General features: G+C 34.1%; 2 protein-coding genes across 3 annotated transcripts; both read left to right on the plus strand.

Moving 5' to 3' along the window:
- The first annotated feature begins 4,461 nt into the window (after positions 1–4,461).
- Positions 4,462–7,528, plus strand: LOC111879119 (probable inactive purple acid phosphatase 1). Its single transcript, XM_023875595.2, has 13 exons — positions 4,462–4,532; positions 4,646–4,819; positions 4,895–4,986; positions 5,067–5,133; positions 5,229–5,351; positions 5,432–5,524; positions 5,636–5,765; positions 5,874–5,955; positions 6,030–6,162; positions 6,271–6,476; positions 6,552–6,677; positions 6,756–7,065; positions 7,143–7,528. Exons 1-13 carry the CDS (start codon positions 4,494–4,496, stop codon positions 7,389–7,391), a joined length of 1,824 nt encoding a protein of 607 aa, XP_023731363.1. The 5' UTR covers positions 4,462–4,493; the 3' UTR covers positions 7,392–7,528.
- A 424-nt stretch (positions 7,529–7,952) lies between these two features.
- On the plus strand, positions 7,953–11,452 carry LOC111879070 (probable inactive purple acid phosphatase 1). Of its 2 annotated transcripts, XM_023875547.3 has the most exons (13): positions 7,953–8,188; positions 8,295–8,459; positions 8,561–8,652; positions 8,720–8,786; positions 8,879–9,001; positions 9,103–9,195; positions 9,492–9,621; positions 9,760–9,841; positions 9,928–10,060; positions 10,134–10,339; positions 10,425–10,550; positions 10,634–10,943; positions 11,043–11,452. In XM_023875547.3, exons 1-13 carry the CDS (start codon positions 8,186–8,188, stop codon positions 11,346–11,348), a joined length of 1,836 nt encoding a protein of 611 aa, XP_023731315.1. In that variant the 5' UTR covers positions 7,953–8,185; the 3' UTR covers positions 11,349–11,452. The 2 variants fall into 2 exon arrangements, with proteins under 2 accessions (XP_023731315.1, XP_023731314.1); XM_023875546.2 differs by lacking the exon at positions 7,953–8,188 and having other exon boundaries at positions 8,289–8,459.
- The last annotated feature ends 13,986 nt before the right edge of the window (positions 11,453–25,438 follow it).

Genomic DNA, 25,438 nt, shown 5'->3' on the forward strand with positions numbered 1-25,438 from the left:
AATTTTTGATCAATTTTCGTTCATACCATGATTGTTAGGAAAAAAAAAATTTCCCAACCCAAATTTCGAACCTTATCCAATCTCCAAATTGATAAATAGTTATATATTTGTGTTATCCTCTTTTATACCTCTGTTTTGGTATATCACATGTTTTGTCCAAAACGGACATAGGATAAATTAAAAATTAATAACCAAAATAGGGTGGTTAAATGAGGTTTAGAGGAGTTAAATTTATTTTTGTAATTGACTTCTTAATGGATTTTTTGGTTTCAATGTGGTTTATACCGAAATTAAAAACAATTTTGGTTATAACGTTTATGTGTAATACTGATTTAATTTGGTAGTTAAGTCATTTGTTTTATAATTACCATTTATGATTATGGTGACAATTACAAGTTTAATTCTTGTATATGACAACAAGAAACCAATAACGATTTACTATTCTCCCTTCTATTACTATGTTTTATTGTTGTAAAGAATCGACTATTATATCATGGAAGATAAATGTCTAATAGTATGTGTGGAACTATTTTTAGGAAAACGTATTTACACATGCCTCAGTCAACATATCATCGACATATGGCTTAGATTTGGTTGTATTGTTTGATTATGTTTCGAGTTGAATCATTTGGGTTTGGTTTATATCAACCGGTGACATTGATTACGTCTAACATGCCTTTGAGGTTAGACATGTTAGACGAATCAATAAAAAGTATTGCACTGATATCAATAAAAAGGGAGAATAGTAGAAAAAGAAACTCAAAACTTATAAGCCACATCAATAAAAAAGTATTGCACTAATATCAAAAGTACCTCGAAGGGAGCCTGTGGAGAAACTCAAAACTTATAAGTCATTTGCTTCACAAAGATTTGTCTTAGAAAAATAAATTCGCCACAAAGATTTGTCCATTGAGTAGTAAATTAGAGAAATGAGAAAGTTAGAAGAAAAAAATATGAGTAGTGAAAAACACAAAATCAGATACATAGGCGATATCAGTTTCCACTTATATTGGGAAAAACGCTATAAGAGAGACAAGTTACTCTTGCATAGATACATATTACGATTCAATTGAAATCTCCGGTCGATAAGATAAGCTGATAGGGCATGATCGGGGAAATGGGTGTCTCGACTCATTGTTTTCTGTTGTACGCACTCACATCCATTCTACGTTTTTGTTTCCCGTTATTGTTTCTCTAGTTCTCTTCTATGCTCTAGCAACGCACCTGCATTCATGACAAATAAAATTATACATATATTAGAGTTAACCCCCTACTTATGATGTCAATGTAACCCTTATTAGTATCTCTAACGTATCATTTTCTTTAATCTTGAGTTACAACAATGTTTATGTATAGAAATAAAAAAATAAGTCTTAAAAATTCATAAATTTGACCTAATAAACATCTGAATTTTAGAAAACTCAAAACATGAAAATCATAAACCCATGTGTTAAGTTTCTAACAACAATTTGATGATATTTTATAAATTTTATATGATTATTCTAATACAATATCGTATTTCCAAATAATTTAAGAGTTAGTTTGAAAACAACTGCTTACATTTTCAATGGAAATATGTATCAATTTCTTGTTTGTAAATATAGAATCAAATAATGTTTTTATTATTTGATGTTTCTTTGAAATCCAATAATATTTTATCAAATTTATCAAAACAATATATAGAAGTTGTTGATTAATATTAATACAATCAATACAAAGTTTAAATGTGGAAATATATGTAATCTAAATTTAGAATAATGTAAGGGTGTTGCTATATGTGCTCCTCATTACTAATTGTACCATACCCAAAAAGCTTAGTTGCCTTCTTAATTACAGGGTGTAAACGAGACGAGAAAACTCATGAGAAACTCGAACCTGACTCGGAAAATATTCGAAATTGACTATGCTTTAATCGAGTTGAGCTACTCGTATACCTTATCGAGCCAAGCTCAAGTAGTAAGTACCTGACTCAAAAAGCTCGTGAACTTAATCGACTTAAAATGTTTGTGAGCTTCGAGCTCGAGTATTCTAGGCGAGTTGAACTTCAAGCTTGGCAGTAGTCGACTTGACTCGACTCGTTTACACCCGTACCATTAATTATCTTAAACATTAATCAAATAAATAAAAAAGGGTTTTGACCTTTTAAATTTTTTTTTTGTCATTTTGTTGTCTTTTTTATGTATAAATTATTATTATTATTATTATTATTATTATTATTATTATTATTATTATTATTATTATTATTATTAAATTTTTTCCTATAATATTTTTTATGTTGTACAAAGAGTTGTTCATATTTATACAGTCATTCGAATAATTGACAGACGTTCATATTATTAATATTAATTATTTTGTCGGTTTGATTATCATTTGTTATTTTTTCATTTGGATTATCCATGTGTTATTTTTTTCATTCCAACTATCCATGTGTTACTTTTCGTTCCGAATATATAACATTATATTTTTTCATTCGGATTATTTATGTGTTATTTTTCGTATGAAATAATTCGAACAGAAAAAGTAAGGCAATAATAGTACGAACGAAAAAAATAACAAATGAATAATCTGACCGAAAAAATAACCCAATGATATTACGAACGAAAAATTAACACATGGATAGTCCGAACGAAAAAAAAAAACATATGAATAGTATAACAAAAAAAAATAAAAAAATTTGCTTTATTATTATTATTATTCTTTATATTATTGTTACTTATAATGTTTTAATAATAATAATAATAATAATAAATCAAATAAATTAAATAATATTAAAAAAATAAAAGACAAAATAGACTAAAAACAAAAAAATCAATTAAAAAAGATAATGATATAAGTACCTTATTTCCAATTCCACCATAACCATCTGATATGATTTTTTTTCTTCCGATGTTTTTTCCTTATTTTTTTGTTTTAATTATTTTTTATTTTATATTATTATTATTATTAGGCTGGAAGGAATTGTAACACTCTTAGTACGTTGCCATATAAGATTTCTTTTACTTTTTTTATGCCATATAAGCTTAACATGTTTAGCACAAAAATAGATAGAGAGTTGAAGTATGACAATTTATTAGGTTTAATTTTGAAGAAAAAATAAAATAAAATATATAAAGAAATATAAATCAACCAATCACAATACCTCTTCATACTCTCTTTACTATGTCTTCTCCGTACACCCATAATAACTTTTTCTTAGCACCCTCCTAGCGAGTGGTGTAGCTTCCTTAGCACCCCCACTTCCTATATTATTATTATTATTATTATTATTATTATTATTATAAATTTTGATAACCATATAACATTGGGACGACATTATAAAATTCGAACGGCTACATAAAATGGAACAAAAACAAAGTTTGTCTTTATTTATCACGGATATTAATCGGTTCGGTATTAAGTTTTAATTTCCAATATGAAATGGCATTTGTAGTGTAATTCCAAAAAAATAAGTTCTTTTTTTTAAATAATAGGAATAATATAATAAATAAAAGAAAAAAAACAACAAAAAACAAAAATAAAAAGAAACGAAAAAAATGATATCAAATTAAAAGATAAATAATTGATTAGACTGATATTAGATGGATAAAAATTATAAAGAGGATATTTATAGCACAACTCTTAAAAAACAAAAGGTTAAAAGAGAGAAAGTGTAATTAATAATTAGGAGTGCGTATAAAGTTATCATAACGTAATTAAGAAGTATTTTTTTTTCTCGAAAGACCGTTATGTATAAAATTTTAAGAATTAAAAGAGCGAGTTTCCCCTTTCCGGGGACAAAAACATTTATCGGATTCCAATGAAAAAACATACATTTGAAGAGATTTTTATAATTTTGTCTGAGTTTTAAATTTTGTTATAAACTTTATCTTTTTTTTTTTATGAATTTTTTTAACTGTTTGTACAACTATTTCTCCAACATTTTTTTTAGAAATTATTACATTTTTTTTCATTACTTTTTATATATTTTTACAATTTCTTTATAAAAAACATATATTTATTTTTTTCTATATAACTACTATTTGCAAATGATAAGAGGAACAGTTCATTAGAGTGTTAACCTTTATTTCATTAGCAAACACTTGGATTTATTTATTTATTTTTTTCTATTAAACTAGAATTTTTAGTTTAAAATAAATAAACTCATTCTGGTTTTCAGCCGTTATTTTCGGTTTTGGAGAGAGTTTGCTCGAAGTCAAGCACATGACTTTCCTCTGTTTTGCAGTCGACGAACCCCTCAACATGGATGACTCTCAGTGGAAGACTCTACTCTACCTTCTGACCTCCGCCTGCCAAAATGGAAAAAGTCCAGTGAAGATCGACGCTAATCTATAGTAATAATTGGAGAATATCAGTTGACTTCATTGTATGCGTATTTCACAAAATTCCATTTGACCTTGTGATGTGTTCTCATTTGCACTCTACAGGTTAGGCCTCTTTCTCCATATGTATGTGTAAGTATAACTCCATTCCATTTATTCACTTCACTCTGATTAATGACGATTAGAACCTGTACACCTTTGATTCTCAGTTTGGTAATTTGGTTAATAATCTAGGGTTTACAATGTCAATCACATTGTTTGTTTCATCTCATCTGTTGGTATATATAATAAACCTAATTTCGCACTTCCTTTTTTGTTGGCATCAGGTAAATGTAGGCGGATTCACATTGCTACTAACCTTATGGGGTTTCTCAAGTCTCCAAGGCGTCTGCTCACATGGAGTTCATCCTTTAGCCAGAATTGCTATAGAGAAGACTGTGTTGGACCTCAATGATTCTGCTTCCAGTGTTCAAGTCTCTCCTTCAGTTCTTGGACCAGGGGTATGATTTGATCTCATAAAACGTAACTTTTTTCTTGCAAATATGAAATTTGTAAATGATGTGTTATACTTATAGGGGCAAAGTTTTGATTGGGTGGATGTTAACATAAGCAATCCAAATCCATCAGATAATGATTGGATTGGAGTATTCTCTCCTTCTAATTTCAGGTACATTGGTTGCATTTCATTATTATGGCCAAAATTTCAGATGTATTTGTGATAAACCCATTCCCTTAAACTATTTTCAGTTCTTCCACCTGTGCCCCTGAAAATCCTAAAGTTCTTGCACCATTGTTGTGCACTGCACCAATTAAGGTTCGCCCTCACAATTCAAAATCCTTCTTGCTGAATTTCTGTCTCTTTTATCTTTTTACTATTATTTTGAAACTTATTGTATCATTTCTTGGCAGTATAAGTATGTAAAAGATGGAAATCCAAACTATAAAAATACAGGAAAAGCATCATTGAAGTTTCAATTGATCAACCAAAGATCAGACTTCTCTTTCGCCCTATTTTCTGGCGGATTATCACAGGTTTTAACTCTTATCAATTATTATTCAAATGTAATCTGAAAATGGCATTTACTTTAGAATCTCATATACTTTATTAACAGCCAAAGCTTGTGACAGTGTCAAATACAGTTGCCTTCGCAAACCCAAATTTACCAAATTACCCTCGCCTGGCTCAAGGAAAGCTATGGAACCAAGTAAATACTCTCTCTTGTTGCTAATCTTAATACATATACACCAATTCCAAAAGGTTTTTCTTTTCACCAATATAACCTATTTTCTTGAAAAAAAAAAATTACAATTCTCAGATGAGTGTAACATGGACTAGTGGATATGGAGTAAAAGAAGCCAGACCATTTGTTGAATGGGGTAAAAAAGGTGGAAAGCAGAAACGTTCATCTGCTACAACTCTCACATTTAATCGTAACAACATGTGTGGTATGTGACCACTTATTTATTTTCTTAATTTTTTTTAATAATCATGTATTATGTTATTTGTAGAAAATAATGCTTAGAAATATACTAAGAATCACAATCTTTTTGCAGGTGCTCCAGCAAAAACAGTTGGTTGGCGTGATCCTGGATACTTCCATACAAGCTTCTTATCAGGACTTTCATCCAACTCATTGTATGCTACACGTTTTTATAGCATGTGATTTTATAAAAAAAAGGCTAAATTTAACAAATCTTTAATCATTATAGCTATACCTACAAGTTAGGTCATAAATTATCTAATGGAACAACCATTTGGAGCAAGGTGTACTCATTTAAATCCTCTCCTTACATTGGTCAAAACTCTCTACAACGTGTCATCATTTTTGGTGATATGGGAAAGGTATATATAATATATGATTGTTTCTTTCTGGCTTAATGAGCTATATGTGTTAAGCACTTAATCTGGACAAGTATATATAATTGTTTCTTTTTTATTCATATGATGCAGGATGAGGTTGATGGGTCAAATGAATACAATCAATATCAACATGGCTCTCTTAACACTACCACACAACTTATTAAAGATTTAAACAACATTGACATAGTTTTTCATATTGGAGATATTTCTTATGCAAATGGATACCTCTCTCAATGGGATCAATTCACTTCCCAAGTTGAGCCAATTGCTTCATCTCTACCTTATATGATAGCAAGGTATCTTACTATAATCAATACTAAACTCTCACACCACAAGGGCAAAATCGTCACATTCTTTTCTAAATATCGCAGTGGTAATCATGAACGTGATTGGCCCGACTCAGGATCTTTTTATGAAACCGAAGATTCAGGAGGCGAGTGTGGTGTTGTGGCTCAAACTATGTTTTATGTCCCTTCACCAAAGAGAACCAAGCTCTGGTAAGTAAGTCTATGGTTTGAACTTTGAAGGGTATTTTGGTCATTTTTTTTTCAAATAATCTTGATGTCTTGTCTCAGGTATATGTCAGATTACGGGATGTTCAGATTCTGTGTTGCTGACTCAGAAAGTGATTGGACAGAGGGAAGTGAGCAATACAAGTTCATCAAAAAGTGTTTGGCATCTGTAAACAGGAAAAAACAACCATGGTTGATCTTTATAGCTCATCGTGTATTGGGCTACTCTACTTCATGGTTTTATGATATTTTAGGATTATATGGTGAACCTGATGGAAGAGAGAGTCTTGAGAATTTATGGCAAAAGTATAATGTTGATATAGCCATTTTTGGGCATGCACATAATTATGAAAGAACATGTCCTATGTATCAGGTATATATGTAATATATCTTGTGTTACTTTATAGGTGTTTTGGATATTGTTTTTAATGTTTTTTTTTTTGGATTCAGAGTAATTGCACAAACAATGGAAACCCAAATTACAGAGGGAGGTTGAATGGGACAATTCATGTGGTGGCTGGGGGTGGTGGTGCGAGTCTTACACAGTTTGCTCCGGTTAGCCAGGAATGGAGTTTGTTTAGAGATTATGATTATGGTTTTCTAAAACTTACATCATCTGATCCTTCTAAGCTTTTGTTTGAATACAAAAAGAGTAAAGATGGGAAAGTCTATGATTCCTTTACAATTTCTAGGGAGTAGGGGGTCATAAAAACATTTTATTTTGCATAATGTGTTGTGTTAATGTATTTTTGTTTTGTTTTTGAGTCTTAAGAGACTCATAAATGTTGTGTACTAACTATTGAAAATAAATGAATCATGTGAATTGTGAAGGAGAACCCGTTTATTATAAACGCTTAGCTTTCGTTACAAACATAAGGCGTGTTTGACAAAAATAACCGTTAGCTGGAAGATATAGATTTTATTTGTGCACAAGTGTTTGACATAAGTAGCTTTCTAGCTTTTAAATATGTAAAATTATATAAAAATCAAAAGTTAAAAGATTTGAAAGTTGAGGTAGTTTTTGGATTATGAGTTTTTTTTTGTTTAAAATAGAAGCTAAAAGTTGCTACGGGTGAGGGATATTTGCTTTAAAAGCTTTGTCTTTTTTTTTTTTTTTTGACACTTTTACAATATGAACCTTATCCAACACAAATGAATCTTAACAAACATAAATGATTTATTAATAAAAACTTTTATAAGTATACCATCCAAATGATCTAAAAATAAAGTCTAAAGTTACCCTGTTTTTTGTTGATCATTTGCTTAAAGGAACATGGTGTCCAACAGAAATGATTAATCTTCGCAATCTCTAGATATGCTTTGTTTGAATTACCCTTTACTCCATTTATGGTCGCTTATTATACTATATATCTTCTGCAACTTGACCTTCTAAAATTTATCTTGTGTTTACACTTCTTCTCTCTATCTCTCACCCCTTCTGTATATAAAGCTGCGCATTTATAGCCTATATGCGCTAATTAAGATCAAACACAATGGTAATCAGTTGACATATTGGTGTTTTTCTTAAGATTCTATTCATTCCATTTGGATCAATTTTGCTCGCTTTTGTAGCTATGAGTCTAACTACACGGATATATGCAGGCAATGGGGTTGAAGTTGCTAGCAATTTTATGGGTTTTATGTAGGATTGGAGGCGTAGCATCACATGGAGATCAACCTTTTTCAAAAATTTCAGTACATGAAACTGTGTTTGCTCTTAACGATGCTGCTTATGTTAAAGCATCTCCTCTTGTTCTCGGATTGAAGGTAGCTTCAAAATTAACGTCTTCGATTTACCATTACATATAAGGCTTATAATTCGAATCACACAATCGGGATTTTGGATTAAAATCTGTAACTATATCCAGGGGCAAACCTCCGAATGGTTGACTGTGACGTTGCACAATCCAATTCCATCTGTTGATGATTGGATTGGAGTATTCTCGCCGGCAAATTTCAGGTATTTCTGATTCAATCGAAATTAATAATATCAAGCGTTTAAAATCTTCCATTTTCGTTGTTTTCAGTGCTTCGACATGCCTCCCCGATAGCTCAATGGTTGCTCCTCCATTATTGTGCACTGCACCTATCAAGGTTTCTTATAGGTTTCTTCAGTTTCATCGATACCTTGATTTATTTCATATTTGTTAAGCTACAAATAAACCAAATCGTGTTTCCTTTTTCAGTTCCAATATGCAAATTATAGCAGTCCTAACTACAAAGACACAGGAAAAGCATCGTTGAAGTTTAGATTGATCAACCAAAGATCTGACTTCTCCTTTGCATTGTTCAGTGGTGGATTATCCAAGGTTTTTGCTCATGGCTTTCTGTCATTTTCATCTTCACCCTTTTTATTCTATCTTTCAGTTCCAAATCTCTAACATGAAATTAAAACTTCATTATGAAATAGCCAAAACTTGTTGCAGTGTCGAATTCAGTTGTTTTTGCATATCCAGATGCCCCAAATTACCCTCGATTAGCTCAAGGAAAGATGTGGAATGAAGTAAGTTTATTTCTACTTCACATGGTGTTTTTACTTTTTTTACTCATTTACTCATTTCCACAAGTATAATAAATAATAATTACTCAATACATTAGGAAAAAGCAAATGAGTAGTCATTTCACAAGATTTGTGCCATCTACTCACTTACCCCATTAAGTCAATCTTTTTGTATCAAGTCAAAAGGATACATTTATATATATACTAAATGAGTACTAATGTCTGTCTTGTGGATAAAGTCTTATATACACAAAGTCTGTTTCTTTTTTTTTTTAAACCGAATAAACTGTCTGAATCAGATGACCATAACATGGACAAGTGGATACGGAATCAACGAAGCCGAACCTTTTGTGGAATGGGGCCGGATAGGTGAGGTGGCACGGCGTTCTCCTGCTGGGACACTGACAATTGACCGAAATAGCCTTTGTGGTATGCAAATAATATTTAAATATCAGTATTCATGTTAAGTTTGACTCTCAAAAGTCACATATCAACACTAGTTGGACAAAATGAACAATTTTTTTTTATTTTTTATTTTTTATTTTTTTTTATTTTTTAATTTTTTAGGAGCACCAGCAAGAACAGTTGGTTGGCGTGATCCTGGATTCATTCATACCGGATTCTTACATGAATTATGGCCCAACTCAGTGTATGTTGATCTTTTTTTCTCTTTTTTTAAAATAATAAATTTGATTTTATATGTTTTCATAAAATATATCAATGTTCTTTATGCAGGTACACATATAAATTAGGACATAAACTTTTAAATGGTAGTTTAATTTGGAGTCAAGTTTACGAGTTCAAATCATCTCCTTACCCGGGTCAAGATTCTCTACAACGTGTGATCATTTTTGGAGATATGGGAAAGGTGAGGGACCGTTTGTGAAAATTTAGTCCATATAACTAAATGCTTAATTAATAGTATTGTTTAAATGTTGCAGGATGAAGCTGATGGGTCGAATGATTATAACAATTATCAGCATGGATCCCTTAACACAACTAAACAACTTATTAAAGACTTAAAGAATTATGATATAGTTTTCCATATTGGAGATCTTTGTTATGCCAATGGGTACCTCTCACAATGGGATCAATTCACTGCTCAAGTTGAACCAATTTCCTCTACAGTACCTTATATGGTAGCTAGGTATATATTTCTTCTCAAAAAGAAAAGTTCAATTTTCTACTTAGAAAATATAAAAAATACAATGTTTTAATATCATACTTTGCAGTGGTAATCATGAGCGTGATTGGCCGAATTCAGGATCTTTCTATGAAAACAACGATTCAGGAGGCGAATGTGGGGTTTTGGCAGAAACTATGTTTTATGTTCCTGCTGAAAACCGAGCAAAGTTTTGGTGAGTTTTTTTAATCTTTATACGATAAAAAAGCGTATTTTAAAAAAAAAAAAAAAGAAAAAATGTTTGATTGATTGTTGAAGGTACTCTACGGATTATGGGATGTTTAGATTTTGTATTGCTGACACTGAACATGATTGGAGAGAGGGAAGCGAACAGTATAAATTCATTGAGAATTGTTTGGCGTCTGTTGATAGACAAAAGCAACCATGGCTTATTTTTCTTGCTCATCGTGTATTGGGGTATTCATCCACTTCATTTTATGCTGTTGATGGAGCATTTGGTGAACCAATGGGAAGAGAGAGCCTTCAAAAACTTTGGCAAAAGTATAAAGTTGATATTGCCATTTATGGTCATGCACACAATTATGAAAGAACATGTCCCATTTATGAGGTATCCTCATCCTCAAAACTTATAATAAACTATATATGTACTTTTGTGGTTTGGATAAGGGGCAAAATAGTCATTTTTATATGTACTTGTAATTTTTAGAATATTTGCACGAGCAATGAGAAGCACGATTACAAGGGAAGCTTAAATGGGACAATTCATGTGGTGGCGGGAGGTGGAGGGGCGAGTCTTACTAATTTTGGAAACGTTAATACTACTTGGAGTTTAGTCAAAGATGTTGACTATGGGTTCTTAAAACTCACGGCATTTGACCATTCTAACCTTCTGTTTGAGTACAAGAAGAGTAGTAATGGGAAAGTTTATGACTCGTTTTCGATTTCTAGAGGTTATAAAGATATATTGGCTTGTGCTGTTGATAGTTGCCCACCCACAATCCTAGCTTCTTAGCTTTAAATTTGTATATTCATCAATGTTTGAACTCAAATTAGTTCAATCTTTTGAGTTCTTTTTTGTTGAATGTTAACTTTTATAAACAATGGGATTTCAAAATACTATATTTGTTTGTGTGTGTGTGTGTGGATCAAGTGTAAAGAAGATGAAGAGGTAGAAAGATGCAAAATGTTGAATCTTTTGAATTGTTAGGTTGATGAAGAGTTTTTGTATGAGCAAATAGCATGCAAAAGGAACGTATTTAAGCCAATTTTTAATTTAGCGAACGAATTTATACATTCATGTTATGTGGTTATAGCTTTATTCTTAGAACACCGGCTTACCATTGAAAAAGATAAAAAAAAAAAAAAATTAAATAAACAAATAATGAGTGGTTAGATGAGTAATGTAAATTATCTTTGTATGTGTTAGATGACTTATTGTATGTTTTCTAAAGGCAACATCAGAAGGTAGTCGACCAAGTCTCATGATCAAGAACCCAAAGCTCACCATTGTTGACTAATGTGTTTCTATGAACCGGCTTCACGTGTACGTAAATATTTTGTATCTTTTTATCTTTATTAGAAGTATTTCAGTGACTAGACAATTATATACACATCAAATTACAACAAAATAGAACTAATTAACAAAATAAATGAGTGAACAAAATAACCAAATGAGTTGTTGTATAATCATGTTTGGTTGGTAGACCGAGATTGAAAGATCCATCCAAATATGTTAAATGAGTGAACAAAATATCCAAATGAGTTGTTAACTAGACACCAAAATGATATCAAATTAATAAATAAAAACAAAAAAGCTATTTTTTGAAAAGATTAAATTTTAATCTCCATATGGGGAAGAAATAAAGTAATCTAACCACATAAAAAAATAATTTTTTTTAAGCAAAAATAACCACTTGGTCCGTGATGGGCATTTCGGAACAAGAAAAAATATTTTTTTTTAATGATTTCGGAACGGCATTCCGGACCAACATTCCGGATTCCGGACTAAAGTTTCGGATTTCAGAAAAAAAATGTCCGAAATCCAAACAACAATTCCAAAATTTCGAGAAAAAAAATCATTTTTTTACTTAAATTTAACCAGAAGTTGAACAAACATAGTAATATGAACTATATACGATATTAGTGTATAACTATATTTTATTGAAAGATGATAACATTAAACATTTCATGATTTAGCATTCGGAATCCAAAAAAAAAAAAGATTTCTTTGAAAGTTATAAAAAAAATTCGTGAACCGTACTCGAGAATGAAGACATTTAGAAAAAAATAGTTATTTTTCAAAAACTAATATAACTTATTTTATTTTATTTTTTTAAATAATTAGATTACTTAACTTCCCTTAGCACTAAATAACTTACTAATACACATATTCGATGTCCATTTGAAATATATTTATGCATTTTCGGTTTAAGAGTTAGTCAAGCAAGCTATTATTTATTATTTACAAAAAATGATATTAAAATAAGGTTTCATCTACTTTACAATACACTAAACTATATTTCTATCCTTGTATTTTAATTATGAAAAAATAAGAATTCTCGAGCTTTAAAAGGGATTTTTGTAAGAATTCTTCAAATAAAAATAAGTTTATAGTTGTATGATATCATTTTATGCATTATAAAAAAGAAGAAAGAAAAAATATCCTTGCTATGTGAATTGATAGTAGGGATGAGCTTAGTACCGAAACCAATATTGAACTTGAAAGTACCAAAACCGATTTGAGAAATTTGTAGGAACCGACACCAAACCTTTAGGTGTTATATGGTACCGGTCGTATCCGGTACTGTGTAACGCCCCATTTTCACATTCCGATAAAATTCAAAATAAATCGTCATTTATAAAATTCGAAGTAGAAATATATTACTTTTTAGTCAAAGTAATCATCATAAACATGTAAGAAACACCAATACGAATTCCGTAGATATATAGAACGCCCAGATCCGACATCGTATGAAAAAGTTATGCTTCCTCGAAGTTTCACGATTAAACCGACACGACTTAACGTATCGTAAAAAGTAAATTTTAGATAGGTTGCTTATTAGCATAATCAATCTAAACGAAAGTCGTAGTAGTCGTAAAACCATGAGTGTGCATATAAAGAACGTCCAAACCTGATTTCGTGAGAGGAAGTTATTATGATTTTTCAAAGTTTGAGCATAGTAGTGCGAACACACAAAATCGAAATTCAAATCAAATGATTGTTAGCCAAAACAATCTAAACAAGAGTTGATGATCTTGTGAATATGAACCCGTCGATATAAAGACAGTCGAGAACGGAGTTCGTATGAAGAAGTTGTGAATGTCGCACAGACTGTAACAGTTTAAACGGTCTAAATATGAATTTTAGTTAGAGTGAGAATTAGTTGTTGAGACCTAAAGGAAAATTGCAGAGCTCGTCGATAAGATTCCGAGGATATAAAGAACGTCGAAAATGGAGCTTGTGTGCGAAAGTTATGGTCATCTGAAGATTTCTGGAAAATGCCTGCAACGATGACGTGGTGGCACCAGAGTGCGCCACATGGCAAAAGACGCGCCGAGCCCTCTACCCGACACGATGATGTGTCACCACAAGGCTGTGACATGTGTCACCATAAAATCTTGACACATGGCATGCTTTTAGAAAAAGGTGATGTAGACAAACCCGGACGAGACATGTGGCAAGTGAAGGGTGGAGCCAGCAGAATGAATGGGCGCAACGCGCATGCCTTTTTCCCCTATAAATTCTTCCGATTTTTACTTCATTTCCACTCCAGATCATTCTAAAACTCTCTTAAACCTCCCAAATTCTTTAGGCCCAATTTTCGGGATTTTCATTGGTCAGTAATGAGGTTCTAGTGTGTCAGAGGGTCCGAAAAATAGGAGCTTTCGGGTCGAGATTCTGTCCGCGCAATTTTCTGGTTTTTTGCTAAAATCTTTGTAAGTTAAGCTACACTTATTTTATTTCAAGTGTAACTTATGTTTATGTTCATAGTCGTCATTGTGAACATATAAATAAGAATTATTAGTAATTCCAATAATAAGACTGATTGATCTACTTATGGGAGAGGTGCTTAGAATGGTCACATTGGATTGGTTGTTGGATTTCAGAAAAACTATATGTCGAAAGGATCCTGCCTCCCAATTGTCCTGCTTGGCCGATCCTTATTTGATAGAACTCTCGGTATTCGTTGGGATCGGTGAAAATCTAGTTTCCATTACTAGAATCCCATAAGAACTAATAAGTAATAATATAGGTTAATACTTGTTTGGCTCGTTAACCACCAGTGGGATCACCCAGAAAGCTGTTAATCTTATGAGAAACTGTCCAGGTGAGTTATCTCACTATACCATGTAGTATAATATATATCCATGTATGTTAGGATAGATAACTAGTAGAGTAGAAAGTATAAATGTTCTTGTATTAGTAGAATCTAAAGTGGAGTCTCTATATGTGTTTTTGTTGTAACATTTGACTTAGATAGAGGTTGACGGTAGAATGGTTAATGAGGTTGGGAGCCTATAGTCCCACGTAGATTTAGTTAGGGGATGATGGTGGAACGGTTTAGGAGGTCAGGAGCCCATTCCAAAATACAAATCTTATTGGAAGATCAAGAGTTATTGTTTGTATGCATGTATATGCATTGTGGTATATGATATTTGGGGAAAATCACTAAGCCTAGCGCTTACCCAGTTGTTATAAATGTTTTTCAGGTACTCATGAGAAAGGGAAACGTTGGAATGTACACACGCGCATTCGCAACATGTTTCCACATAATGTAAATTACACTCTGATATATTTTAATAAATAAAAATGAAAAATTTAGGTTGAAAATCAGGACGTAACATACCGACATTAGTACTTCGATACCAATCTCATTCTAGTACCAATATTGAAATATACAAATTACAAATGCAAAAGTGCATGCACACTTAAACTAACAACAACTTTAGAGTTCATATGAGAGGGTTATGATAACAATGTACACATAGTAAAAATAAGAATTCAAAGACATGTCACAAAATATGAATGATTTTTATATGCAACAACCCATGTTTGAGGCTTTAACTCGGATTTAAGTATAACAAAATAAGAGATTCTTGATGTCGAGATGAGTTTAACACAAAAAAGAACACGTAAAAAAATAATCCTAATCTAAGTTCATATAAGAGAGTTATGAGTGTTCAAAGTTGAATAAATTTTTTATATGGATTCGGTAAGAAAAAGAATAACCAAGTCTAGAAAATTAAATTTCAAGTACCCATGCTTAGGATCAGGGCCGACCCTAAGGGTGTGCGGGGTGTGCAGCCGCAAACGCCCCGGAAAAAATAGGGCCTGATTTTTGGTTAAATTTTATAGTTAATATGTGTATATATATTAATTTACGCAACATTCTATAAATGTAACTTGTGGTTCAGTTGGCAAGAAATTACGCTGTATCTTGTTTCATTCAATGCCACTGGGGTTCGATTCTAGGCACCACATTACTGTGTTGCCTTTTTGTTAAAGTTAGTATTGCCTTTATCGTCTTTAAGTAATTAAATTCATATTTGTCTTTTTTTTCCTTAAATTAATTAGTTTTTTTTTTTTATTTTTTTTCCTAAATATACGTTACCCATCCCATTGACTATAATTTATAAGGCTCTAAAGTAATTTAGTCCACTAAACAATCCAATTAGACTTTTTTTTTCTTTTAATTAGTTCTCATTCTTTTTAATTGTCGTCACCCACAACAATTAAACTTTATTTATTTATTTAATTTTTGGAACGACAAATAAATATAATCTCTTTTGTCTGTGATTGAACCCAAGACTTCCTAGTTAGTAGTTAGATTAGAAACCACTATATTAGCCAAATGGGGTAGTCCCAACAATTGATTGACATCATCACTTAAGTATCTTATTCCATTAAAAAATCGCAATTAAATGATTTGAGTCTATTAGTCTAATTAAATTAGTAGCGATTATCTATTTCTTTTTTATTAACAATTCAGACGTTATGAATGTTGGTATAACTATGTAAGATAATCTATTGAACCATTGTTTTTTTTTTTTAATAATAATATTGACAACTTAATATTAACTTTTTTTTTCTGTGTGTGTGTGTATATATATATATATATATATATATATATATATATATATATATATATATATATATATATATATATATATATAATACATAGGGGCCCAATATTATTTTGCGCACCGGGCCCTCAAAATCAACGGACCGGCCCTGCTTAGGATTCTGTAACTAATATTATACTTATCACAATCAGTTGATTCTTGAGCCTAATATTAGCCAAGACAGAGAGTGCACTGGAAGAAGAATTAACTCATTTGGAGCTCATATGAAAGAGTTATGAGGGTTGAAATTGTTGGATTAGGTGTCTAATCTCATAACTAAAATTGGTACATACTTGAATTAATAGTAGCACAATCCTTTTGGGTTGCCCTCAAACCTAACAATTGGACAAGATGATTTTCGAGAGAGAGATTACTTTTTATGTGAATAATAAATTAAATAAATGGTTTATTAATGTATTATGAAAATAATATATTAATTAGAAATCATATTATTTAATTAATAATTAATCAGAAATTAATTGGAATTAATTTTTGGATTAATTGGATTAATTAAAAGTACAAGGACTGCTTGTTTATTTCTTGATAGTTGAGAAATGAAGGCTCTAAAACCTCATGGAATGAGGTGGATGAAAATCTCTAGGGCAAGCCTAAGAGTTTTCATCGAAGGCCCTTAGATAAAGGGATTGGGCTGCTTGGTCACTAAACAAAGGGATTAATGTGTGTAAAATGCACTAGTTTTAATCCTACTAACTTAAACACAAAGACAAACACACAAAAGGCAGTGCACCTAACGATTAGCAGTTTAATTCAGGTAAGTAGGGTATCGGACACAGGGAACGGTAAACAATTAAAATAAATGTCAATATTATCTAAATAAAACAAGTAATAGAAAGAGGGTTTTCTCTAGTTTTGCAAGACTAGAAACTTAAACAATTAACTAAAACTTAAACTAAGAAACTAAGAGCTAAGCAAATAAAAATCAACTAAATTCAATAATTAAGGAGACTTCTGTTTAGGTTCGAATCATTTATTCCTATGGTTGATTTTATGACAAGTACAATGGATTAATTGGCATTGGCTACCGATAAGTGTGATTAGGTTCACGTTCGTTATTACTAATCCTTAGAAAACATATCAATTCAAGCAATGATCAAGTGATTAAACTAATAGATTTCCTAGTTTATTGATTTGGGTTAAGTAAGACTTGTAATAAGCTAATCAAATATGCTAATTCAATTAACTCCTTGTTGATGGTTCGTCCCACAAGCTCACACATTAACTTACCCATTTTCTAGTTAACCCTAGTTTCACGTTCATTATTCCTAGGCATATAACTATGTGTTCACATAAATCATATGAGATTAGCAATTAAGAGATGTTCATACAACTTAATTACTAATTTATTAACAGAAAATAGTTATTGTTAACTTATAAGGTTCTTTAACAAGCTTAACAAAAGTAAATTACCAAATAAAATTAATCATAACCATAAAATCATACCATAATCATAAGGTCATCTATCCTAAACAGAAGATAATAGTTTTAGCTTATGATTACAGTAAAACTAAGATCAAAAACGAAATCAAACAACTCAAACATAGTTCAACTTAAAGAATAAGTAAGAATGGACTTGAATTTGCCTTGATTCTTCTCAAAATTGGATCTAGGGTTGATTCTCTGGCTTCCAGCACCTTAGCAGGTCTTCTAATCGTAGCTTTACCCCCAAGGGTTTCTCTCCATGCCAGAGTATTGATCTGAAAGTCCCTTTATATAGATTTTCACAAAACAGAGGTGACTCGTTGAGTCCAGTGACCAACTCGGCGAGTCCGTCACTTAAAACCCGTGTACGGCAAGTCAGCGCGTCCAGAATCGAGAAAGTTTGACGTGACTCATCGAGTTTATGGCCTACTCGTCGAGTGCGTTTGGAATCAGCATTTTCTCAAAACACGAAAGTCGTCCGAAATTGTGTCTAGTTTTCAGAACATTTTAAATCTCGTAAATCGGAGTTACAGTTCATGAGATATGGCTAAAACACTGACGAGGGGTCAAGCTGTCCAGCAACATCCTTCTTTCTTCAAAATCCAAGATCCAAGCTTCCAATCGCTAGTTACGCTTCCTTTTCCACCCGAGCATGTCATTGTTGCTGAAAAATGAAATTCTAAACTAATTTAGCACCTTTTGTTCATTAAATGAGACAAAAACAACATAAAGTATTAAGATAATGCATGAATTATATGACTAAATATGCCCATATCATGGATCTAGGGCATATCCCTTAAACCCTAGCTTTGGCATCAAGTTTCCTCAAATATATAAGGAACCCTTTGGTCCCATATTTCGCAACTCCTTCTCTTCCCAAGGCTTAGACGAAATCTTGCCTCCCTTCTCTTATCTCTATTATATTATCCTCTTGTTAGCTTGGGTGTGATTCTGTTAGAGGCACGACACTTATGGTGCTTGCTTCTAAGAGATCAACAAAGGATAATTCTAGTTGTTTGCTATAACAACTAAAATGTATGTAATCCTAAAACTCTCTCATCTAAATTTCAAAAATACCCTAGGGTTTCCAGGTTTCTTTTTGATGTTCTTAGTTATAGGTTCAATAGAGAAAACATAGATCCTATTTAGGTTGCATGCAAAATTAAGGGTTGTAATTTTGTTTGTTTACCTAAATCTCATTAGAAATATGGTCATAAAGGTTCCAAGGGTTAAACATTCATATTCCACTTCGGTACCTATTTTTACCCGAAATTAATGGTTTTAGGCCCGCAAGAACTAAGAACAGAAAAACAGGAATTAGGAGAACTAAATATCGAACTGATGATGTACATACATTCTGGTTTAGTATAAGTATTAGTTCAGTTTGGTACCTACGACCCATTTGTTCATCCCTAACAAATAGCCCATAAGAATCAATCATATTTCTTAAAGATTGCTTTATTACAATATTATGTCGTAAACACATATAACTTTATGAGTTAATAATAAAAATGACCATAGATAGACTCTATTGCAATACAACGAAATTGGGTCTATAGCTGGTATGCGACAGCTAGGATCGACAAAGGAAGAAGGCTAATGATAGCATACAGAAGCTTGGAGGCACAAAATCCTAAGGAAGAATAATAGACAAAACTCTTACGCGGGTATGGATACTTTGACAAATTTTACGACTGCAAGTAATGGTTCGACTGCCTGTTCCCTGAGTGGGCTTGCAACAAAACCCACGACTATGTCCACCTCAGTTCCGACTATAACTCTGCCCATATTTTTTGAGAATTAAATAGAAAAGAATACTAATGATTCGAATGGAAACGCCAATAATTTCTTACATGGTTCATTTTTTGTTCTTCTAAGATGAGCATTGAGCGGGTTTCAAAGAAAGTGGAAGAGGGGATCAACATCAAACTAGCGACTCAATATTGTCCATGAGTTGTGCAATGGTCTTGATTCTAGTGCAATAGTCGAACCGTCAAAAGAGATGGTGAACATTTCATTTTCAAGTTCAATTTCACTAAGGATCATCGGGATTAGCATGATTGAATGAGTTTTTTAAATGGTTTCTTTAAGTTGATCAACAACAATGAAACCAATGCAATACTTCTAAAATATTCGACTTCTAAAAGAGTTTACACAATGCATTGTAAATCCAATCCTATGTAAGATATTAGCCCATGAATATGAGCTCTCTCGTTAATAAGAATATATAAACAGTACATGGTACTACTAAGCTATACATAAAATGACAAGACATTAGCCGCACAAGCTGAGTTATACATTAGACTATCAGTTATATTCCATTCTATACTCAATATTAGATACCACCATATTGTTTTATAAAACAAAAAAACATTATTAATAATTTACTATGCCATCAATTTTTATTATGAATCATATAGTATCCATAAGGTATTTTATTAGGTTTGGATTTATAGTTGTGCACTTGCTCATGTTAGAGCATCTCGTAATCATCGATTTCATGCATACCTTTTTTATTTTGCCATATAAAATTTCTATTAATTTTAGCATGCAAAAACTTATTAACTTATACCATTTATATGAAATATATTTTGAAAACCCTCATCAAAAGTTGTCATTTTTTACGCAAAACGATATACAGTGGCGGATGAAGAAAATTGTGATAGTAGTGATATAATTTCTTTTTTCCGTCCAAATATAAAATAATAGTGGCACTTATATTTTAAGATGTTGCATCTATATAATTTTTTTTGGGATAATGACTTGATAGGGTAAGATACTTTTTGAAATATACACATTTAGTCCTTATTTTTTTTTTGTAAAATAAACTCTTATACTTTATTAATATGTACACATTAGGTTCTTTTCACCGGAATCTACAGGTTTTGCTGACGTGGAAGAGTTTATTTTACAAAAAAAAGAGAATAATGACTAAATGTGTACATTTCAAAAAGTATCTTATCCTATTAAGTCATTTTTCCTTTCTTTTATTTTGTTGAAATGGAATACTCAGGTGGCATCCACATATCCACAACGAGATTTTTCCAACTTTTATTCATCATGAAAAAGAGGGAGAACCCCGATCTCTGGCGACTCCTTTGTGTGCTCCTACACATCACTGGTAGCAAGGAGGAATGATGGCAAAAACAACAAGGTCGAATGGAGAGGTAGGAGGAAGTAGAGGCAGTAGTTGGCGGCGAGGAGCTGCTCTGGTAGCCCCCTCGTCGATTTTTTCTTCTTTTTCTGGAAACATGTCTCAAAGATGGAGGCAAAGAGAGACAGATCGGAGAAACACAACAGGTAAATGGTGTTTGGTTGTTGTTGTTCGACCGGAAGGAAGAGAGACGAGAAAGAGAAGGGTCGTTGTAATGCCCCGTTCTAAAAAGTAATTATTTATGGATTCCAGAGATCAAGAGTAAGGGCGTTTCAGTCTTTTATGGGCAATAGGTTCATTCGAGAAGGTATCGGACCAGGGTATGTTGCTAGAAGCGTAGGGCTTCTCGCCACCTTTACGTGGATATAAAGTTCGCCGGGAACGAACTTAGAATAAAGGAATTATGACACTTTGAAGATATTGAAATTTATGGCCCTTAATGGAAAAAGTTGTCGAGGAAGGCCATGCATGCAATTTGGGACACGCATGGGTACGCCCAACGTAGGTTGGGTTACGCCCAACGTAATAACGTAAATGATCGCGGGTGCAAGGACGTGTACGCCCAACGTACGCTCAGAGTCATTAAACCCTAATTTTAGGGCCAGCCACTATATAAAGAGCATAAGGGATCAACCCCAACCTCCTTATCTGTTCCCTTATACTTAGAAAAACCCTAGATAACCGTTCCATCTCCATTGTTGGGTGTGTTTAGCCTTGTGGAGCTTATTTTGGAAGAGAAAAGGTTAGAAGAAGAAAGAAGAGGTTGGCAAAGAAGGAACCTTGGTGGCTGGAGCTTGTAGATTTGAGATAGCATCATCTTTTGCAACTATTTGGAGGTATAAAGTTCACAACTTTCCTTGTAAAACATAGATCTAGTTGTGTGGAGCTTTGGGATCTTTTTAGGTCCAAAGATTGGACCTTTATGGTGTAACTTCGTCCCAAAGCTTGGGATTGCCACCCTTAGAGCTAAAATGTCCCATGAGCAGTAAAGTCTCGATTTCGATGGTCCTATTAAGCCCATGCATGAAATCTAGTTCCCTTTATGGATGTAGAAGATCACTTTGGAAGTTTGAGTTGGTTTGAGCCATATAAAGTCACCAAGTCAGTGACTTTATGGTTTATGGCGTGAAATGAGACTTGGATCTGAGTTGGTAGCTTCTGAATCGACGTATTCAGCTCTTAATAGAAAAAGGACTTAACAGAGGAATTACGCTGAGCGTACGTGCTGGTACGCCCAACGTACTCACCATTTTGCCTGTACGCTTAGCATACATGGGGGTACGCCCCGCGTACTCTGTCTGTTTGGATCATGAGTTTTTGGGCCGTGGTTTGGGGCATGTTTGGGTATTTGGGCCTTAGTGGGCCATCAGAAATCATATTATATGGGCCAAGGAATATATTTTGGGCTTAGGGTGAGGCCCATTAAGGGATTGGGCCCAATGTAGCAAATTGGGCCATTAGTGGGTTACTAGTGGGCTTGAGAAGCTTACCTAGTGTTGGGCTTTTCATTTTATGGTGTTGGGCCTTAGTCATGGACCAGATTGGGTTAAGGGTAAAATGGTCAATTTACCCTTATAAGGATATCGTTTTGGGCTAAGTGTTATTGTGGCATTGATAGTTCGAGGAGCTAGAGGAGCAACAATGTGGGGATTGTCAGATAGAAGCTAGAAGGGTACCAACAGTGTTTCAACAGTTCAAGGTGAGTTATCCTCACTATACCAAGGGTCTAAGGCACCAAGGTCGGCCCTTTGAATTGTTATTTGAGTAATTGTTGTTGTGATATGTTAGTTTGGTATTCTGCTAGAATGGATGATTATATGCTAGTATGGTTGGTTAGATCGACATCCTGGTAGACTGGATGTGGCTATGCTTAGTGACCTGTAGCTGGTCGGACTGTCTGTGTGTTGGTAGGAGATTACCAGTGATATGTGCGCATGTTTGTGTAGTTGTAGAGGGTATTCCATCCCAGTAGGATGATAAGGCCCTAGTACCTAGTTATGTGGACCGTTATGTGATTATCTGATAAGTGCACATGTTTTTTAGTATGTGGCATTCCAACCCGATGGTTGTGGGCCAAGAGTATTCCATCCAGGTAGGATGATTGGACTCATAGTATGTTGGCATTCCAACCCGATGGTTGTGGGCCAGGAGTATCCCATCCCGGTAGGATGATTGGACTCGTAGTAGGTTGGCATTCCAACCCGATGGTTGAGGGCCTGGCGTATTCCATCCTGGGGGATGATTGGACCCATAGTAGTGGTTTTTGTATGTGTAGGTGTCCGGGCATTCCAACCCGATGGTTGTGGGCCGAGAGTATTCCATCCTAGTAGATGATTGGACTCATATTATGTTGGCATTCCAACCGGATGGTTGATTGGACCCATTGTATGTTGTTCATTGTTGTATGTGTATGGGTATTTTGGGGGAACTCACTAAGCTTTCGAGTTTATGGTTTCAGTTTATTGTTTTAGGTACATCAGGTGATCGTGGCAAGGCAAAGGCGTGATCGTACCGCTCCTCATATTTCATGATTTTGTGATTTGGTTCTGGGGATACTCTGATGTTTAAAACTGTTTTGAAAACAAGTTGTATTAACTTAATGGTTTTTGAATGGATTAAAATGTTTTAAATTGGTTGAAATTTTATGGATGTTACAAGTTGGTATCAAAGCCTTGGTTTGAGTGAATTGGAGGAATATTCGTGTGACTCCAGTCTCAAATCAAGGGAAAGATTTTTAAAATGGTTTTCAAATGGTTTTCAAAATAAGTAAAGGAGGATGCAGAGGGTACGATCAGTCGGAGCCAGTAAGTAGACCCCAAAATACCATGCAAGTTATTTGATTATGTGATATGTTAGAACAACATGCTAGTACTAGGCTAGGGATCTTCATGAATTGCATGATAGAATTGCCTGATTATGTGATGCCTGCTAGCCTAGAGTTTTCCTTATGTGAGATACTCAGTAATCCTCTAGGAGTGAGGATTGAGCGCTTGTTATGTGTGTATATGTCTAGGGCGTTGTGGTGATACTTGAGACAAATATGGGTAGGTGTGGAAGGTAGTATGGGCACGTACTACTGAAAGCACAGAACCCATACACGTATCAAGGAAGTCACAACCCCTTGGGGTGTTGGTTAGCAGTTAGTTCCCAGGCTGTTATGAGGCGTATCTAAGGATCTTTTTGGGTGCTGTAGTATGGCGATTACGAGATGCTTCGGGGAGGATCCGATTCAGGAGAGGGTGATCAGGATGGATCTGTACTACCCGAGGTCATTGGTCAGATGAGGACGGATGAGTTGGATGCTAGGATTGGTGATATCCTGCATGATGAGGTTGCTGCTATGTTCCGAGCTGAGTTTCCAGAGTTGTTTGGGTCGATCAAGACCGCCATGGTTGAGTACTTTGATGAGCGCTATGCAGCTCTTGCAGAGACGGTTGCCGCAACAACTGTAGCAGCGGCAGGAGGAGGAGCCGATCGGGGCTTTCAGTATTGGGACTTCGATAATACGAAGCCCCCTACTTTCGATGGGGTTCAGGATCCGATCGTTGCTATGAGATGGTTGTCAGACGTGGAGGGATGTTTCTTCACGTGTTCATGCCCTGCTGATCAGAGGGTAAGGTGTGCTCTGAACCTGTTGAGGCTCAGGGAAAAGGATTGGTGGATGTTGACTACGAGATCATATTCTGATGCGCAGCGAGCTGCGGTTACTTGGGATCAGTTCCGGGACATGTTCAGTACTCATTACGTTCCGCGAGTTGAGTGGGAGAGATTGGCTCAGGAGTTTCTGGAGTTGAAGCAGGATTCTGAGTCGGTGATGGAGATCACCAGGATATTTACGGAGAGGACGATGTTTTGCCCGAGTTTGCTTCGGAGAAGGCTCATATGACCTGATATCTGAGCATGCTCAAGATAGATATTCGATAGTTCGTGTCTACGCAGAGATGTAATACTTTGTTGGAGTTGCAGGAGGCCGCCAGGCGGCACAAGTTAGAGATCGAACTCCAGTTGAGAGAGCAGAGACAGGCCCTGGTGCAGTCGCAGCCTGCGCCAAAACGGTTGAGGGCCGCTGATTATCGACAGGGAGGTTAGAGGAGTCGCAGTTGTGGGAAATGCGGCAAGGTGCACGAGGGAAATTGTCGTTCTTCTTCTGGGTGCCACAGGTGTGGCAAGGAGGGCCTCATAGCCAGGGACTGCAGGCAGCAGGCTCCAGCTGCCGAAGTTCGCCTTTGTTATCATTGTGATCAGGTGGGCCATATGAAGGCCCAGTGTCCTCTACTGGCTGCCAGGCCAGTGCAGGCCCCAGCACCAGCCACTTTGAGACTTACTGATGGGGGTCAAGGTCGAGCAGAGCCTCCAAAGGCTCCAGTGCGTGCCTATCAGCTTGT

This window comes from Lactuca sativa, chromosome 3 (assembly GCF_002870075.4).
Source record: "Lactuca sativa cultivar Salinas chromosome 3, Lsat_Salinas_v11, whole genome shotgun sequence".
NCBI classification, from domain to species: Eukaryota; Viridiplantae; Streptophyta; class Magnoliopsida; order Asterales; family Asteraceae; genus Lactuca; species Lactuca sativa.

Bases quoted from the DNA above. Each gene is read 5' to 3' on its own strand.
- LOC111879119 (XM_023875595.2), top strand. From the start codon at position 4,494: ATGACGATTAGAACCTGTACACCTTTGATTCTCAGTTTG. The intron at 5,956-6,029 runs GTATGCTACACG...TAATCATTATAG, and splicing joins GGACTTTCATCCAACTCATT to CTATACCTACAAGTTAGGTC. The intron at 6,678-6,755 runs GTAAGTAAGTCT...GTCTTGTCTCAG, and splicing joins CCAAAGAGAACCAAGCTCTG to GTATATGTCAGATTACGGGA.
- LOC111879070 (XM_023875546.2), top strand. From the start codon at position 8,289: ATGCAGGCAATGGGGTTGAAGTTGCTAGCAATTTTATGGGTTTTATGT. The intron at 9,842-9,927 runs GTATGTTGATCT...TTCTTTATGCAG, and splicing joins GAATTATGGCCCAACTCAGT to GTACACATATAAATTAGGAC. The intron at 10,061-10,133 runs GTGAGGGACCGT...TAAATGTTGCAG, and splicing joins TTTTTGGAGATATGGGAAAG to GATGAAGCTGATGGGTCGAA.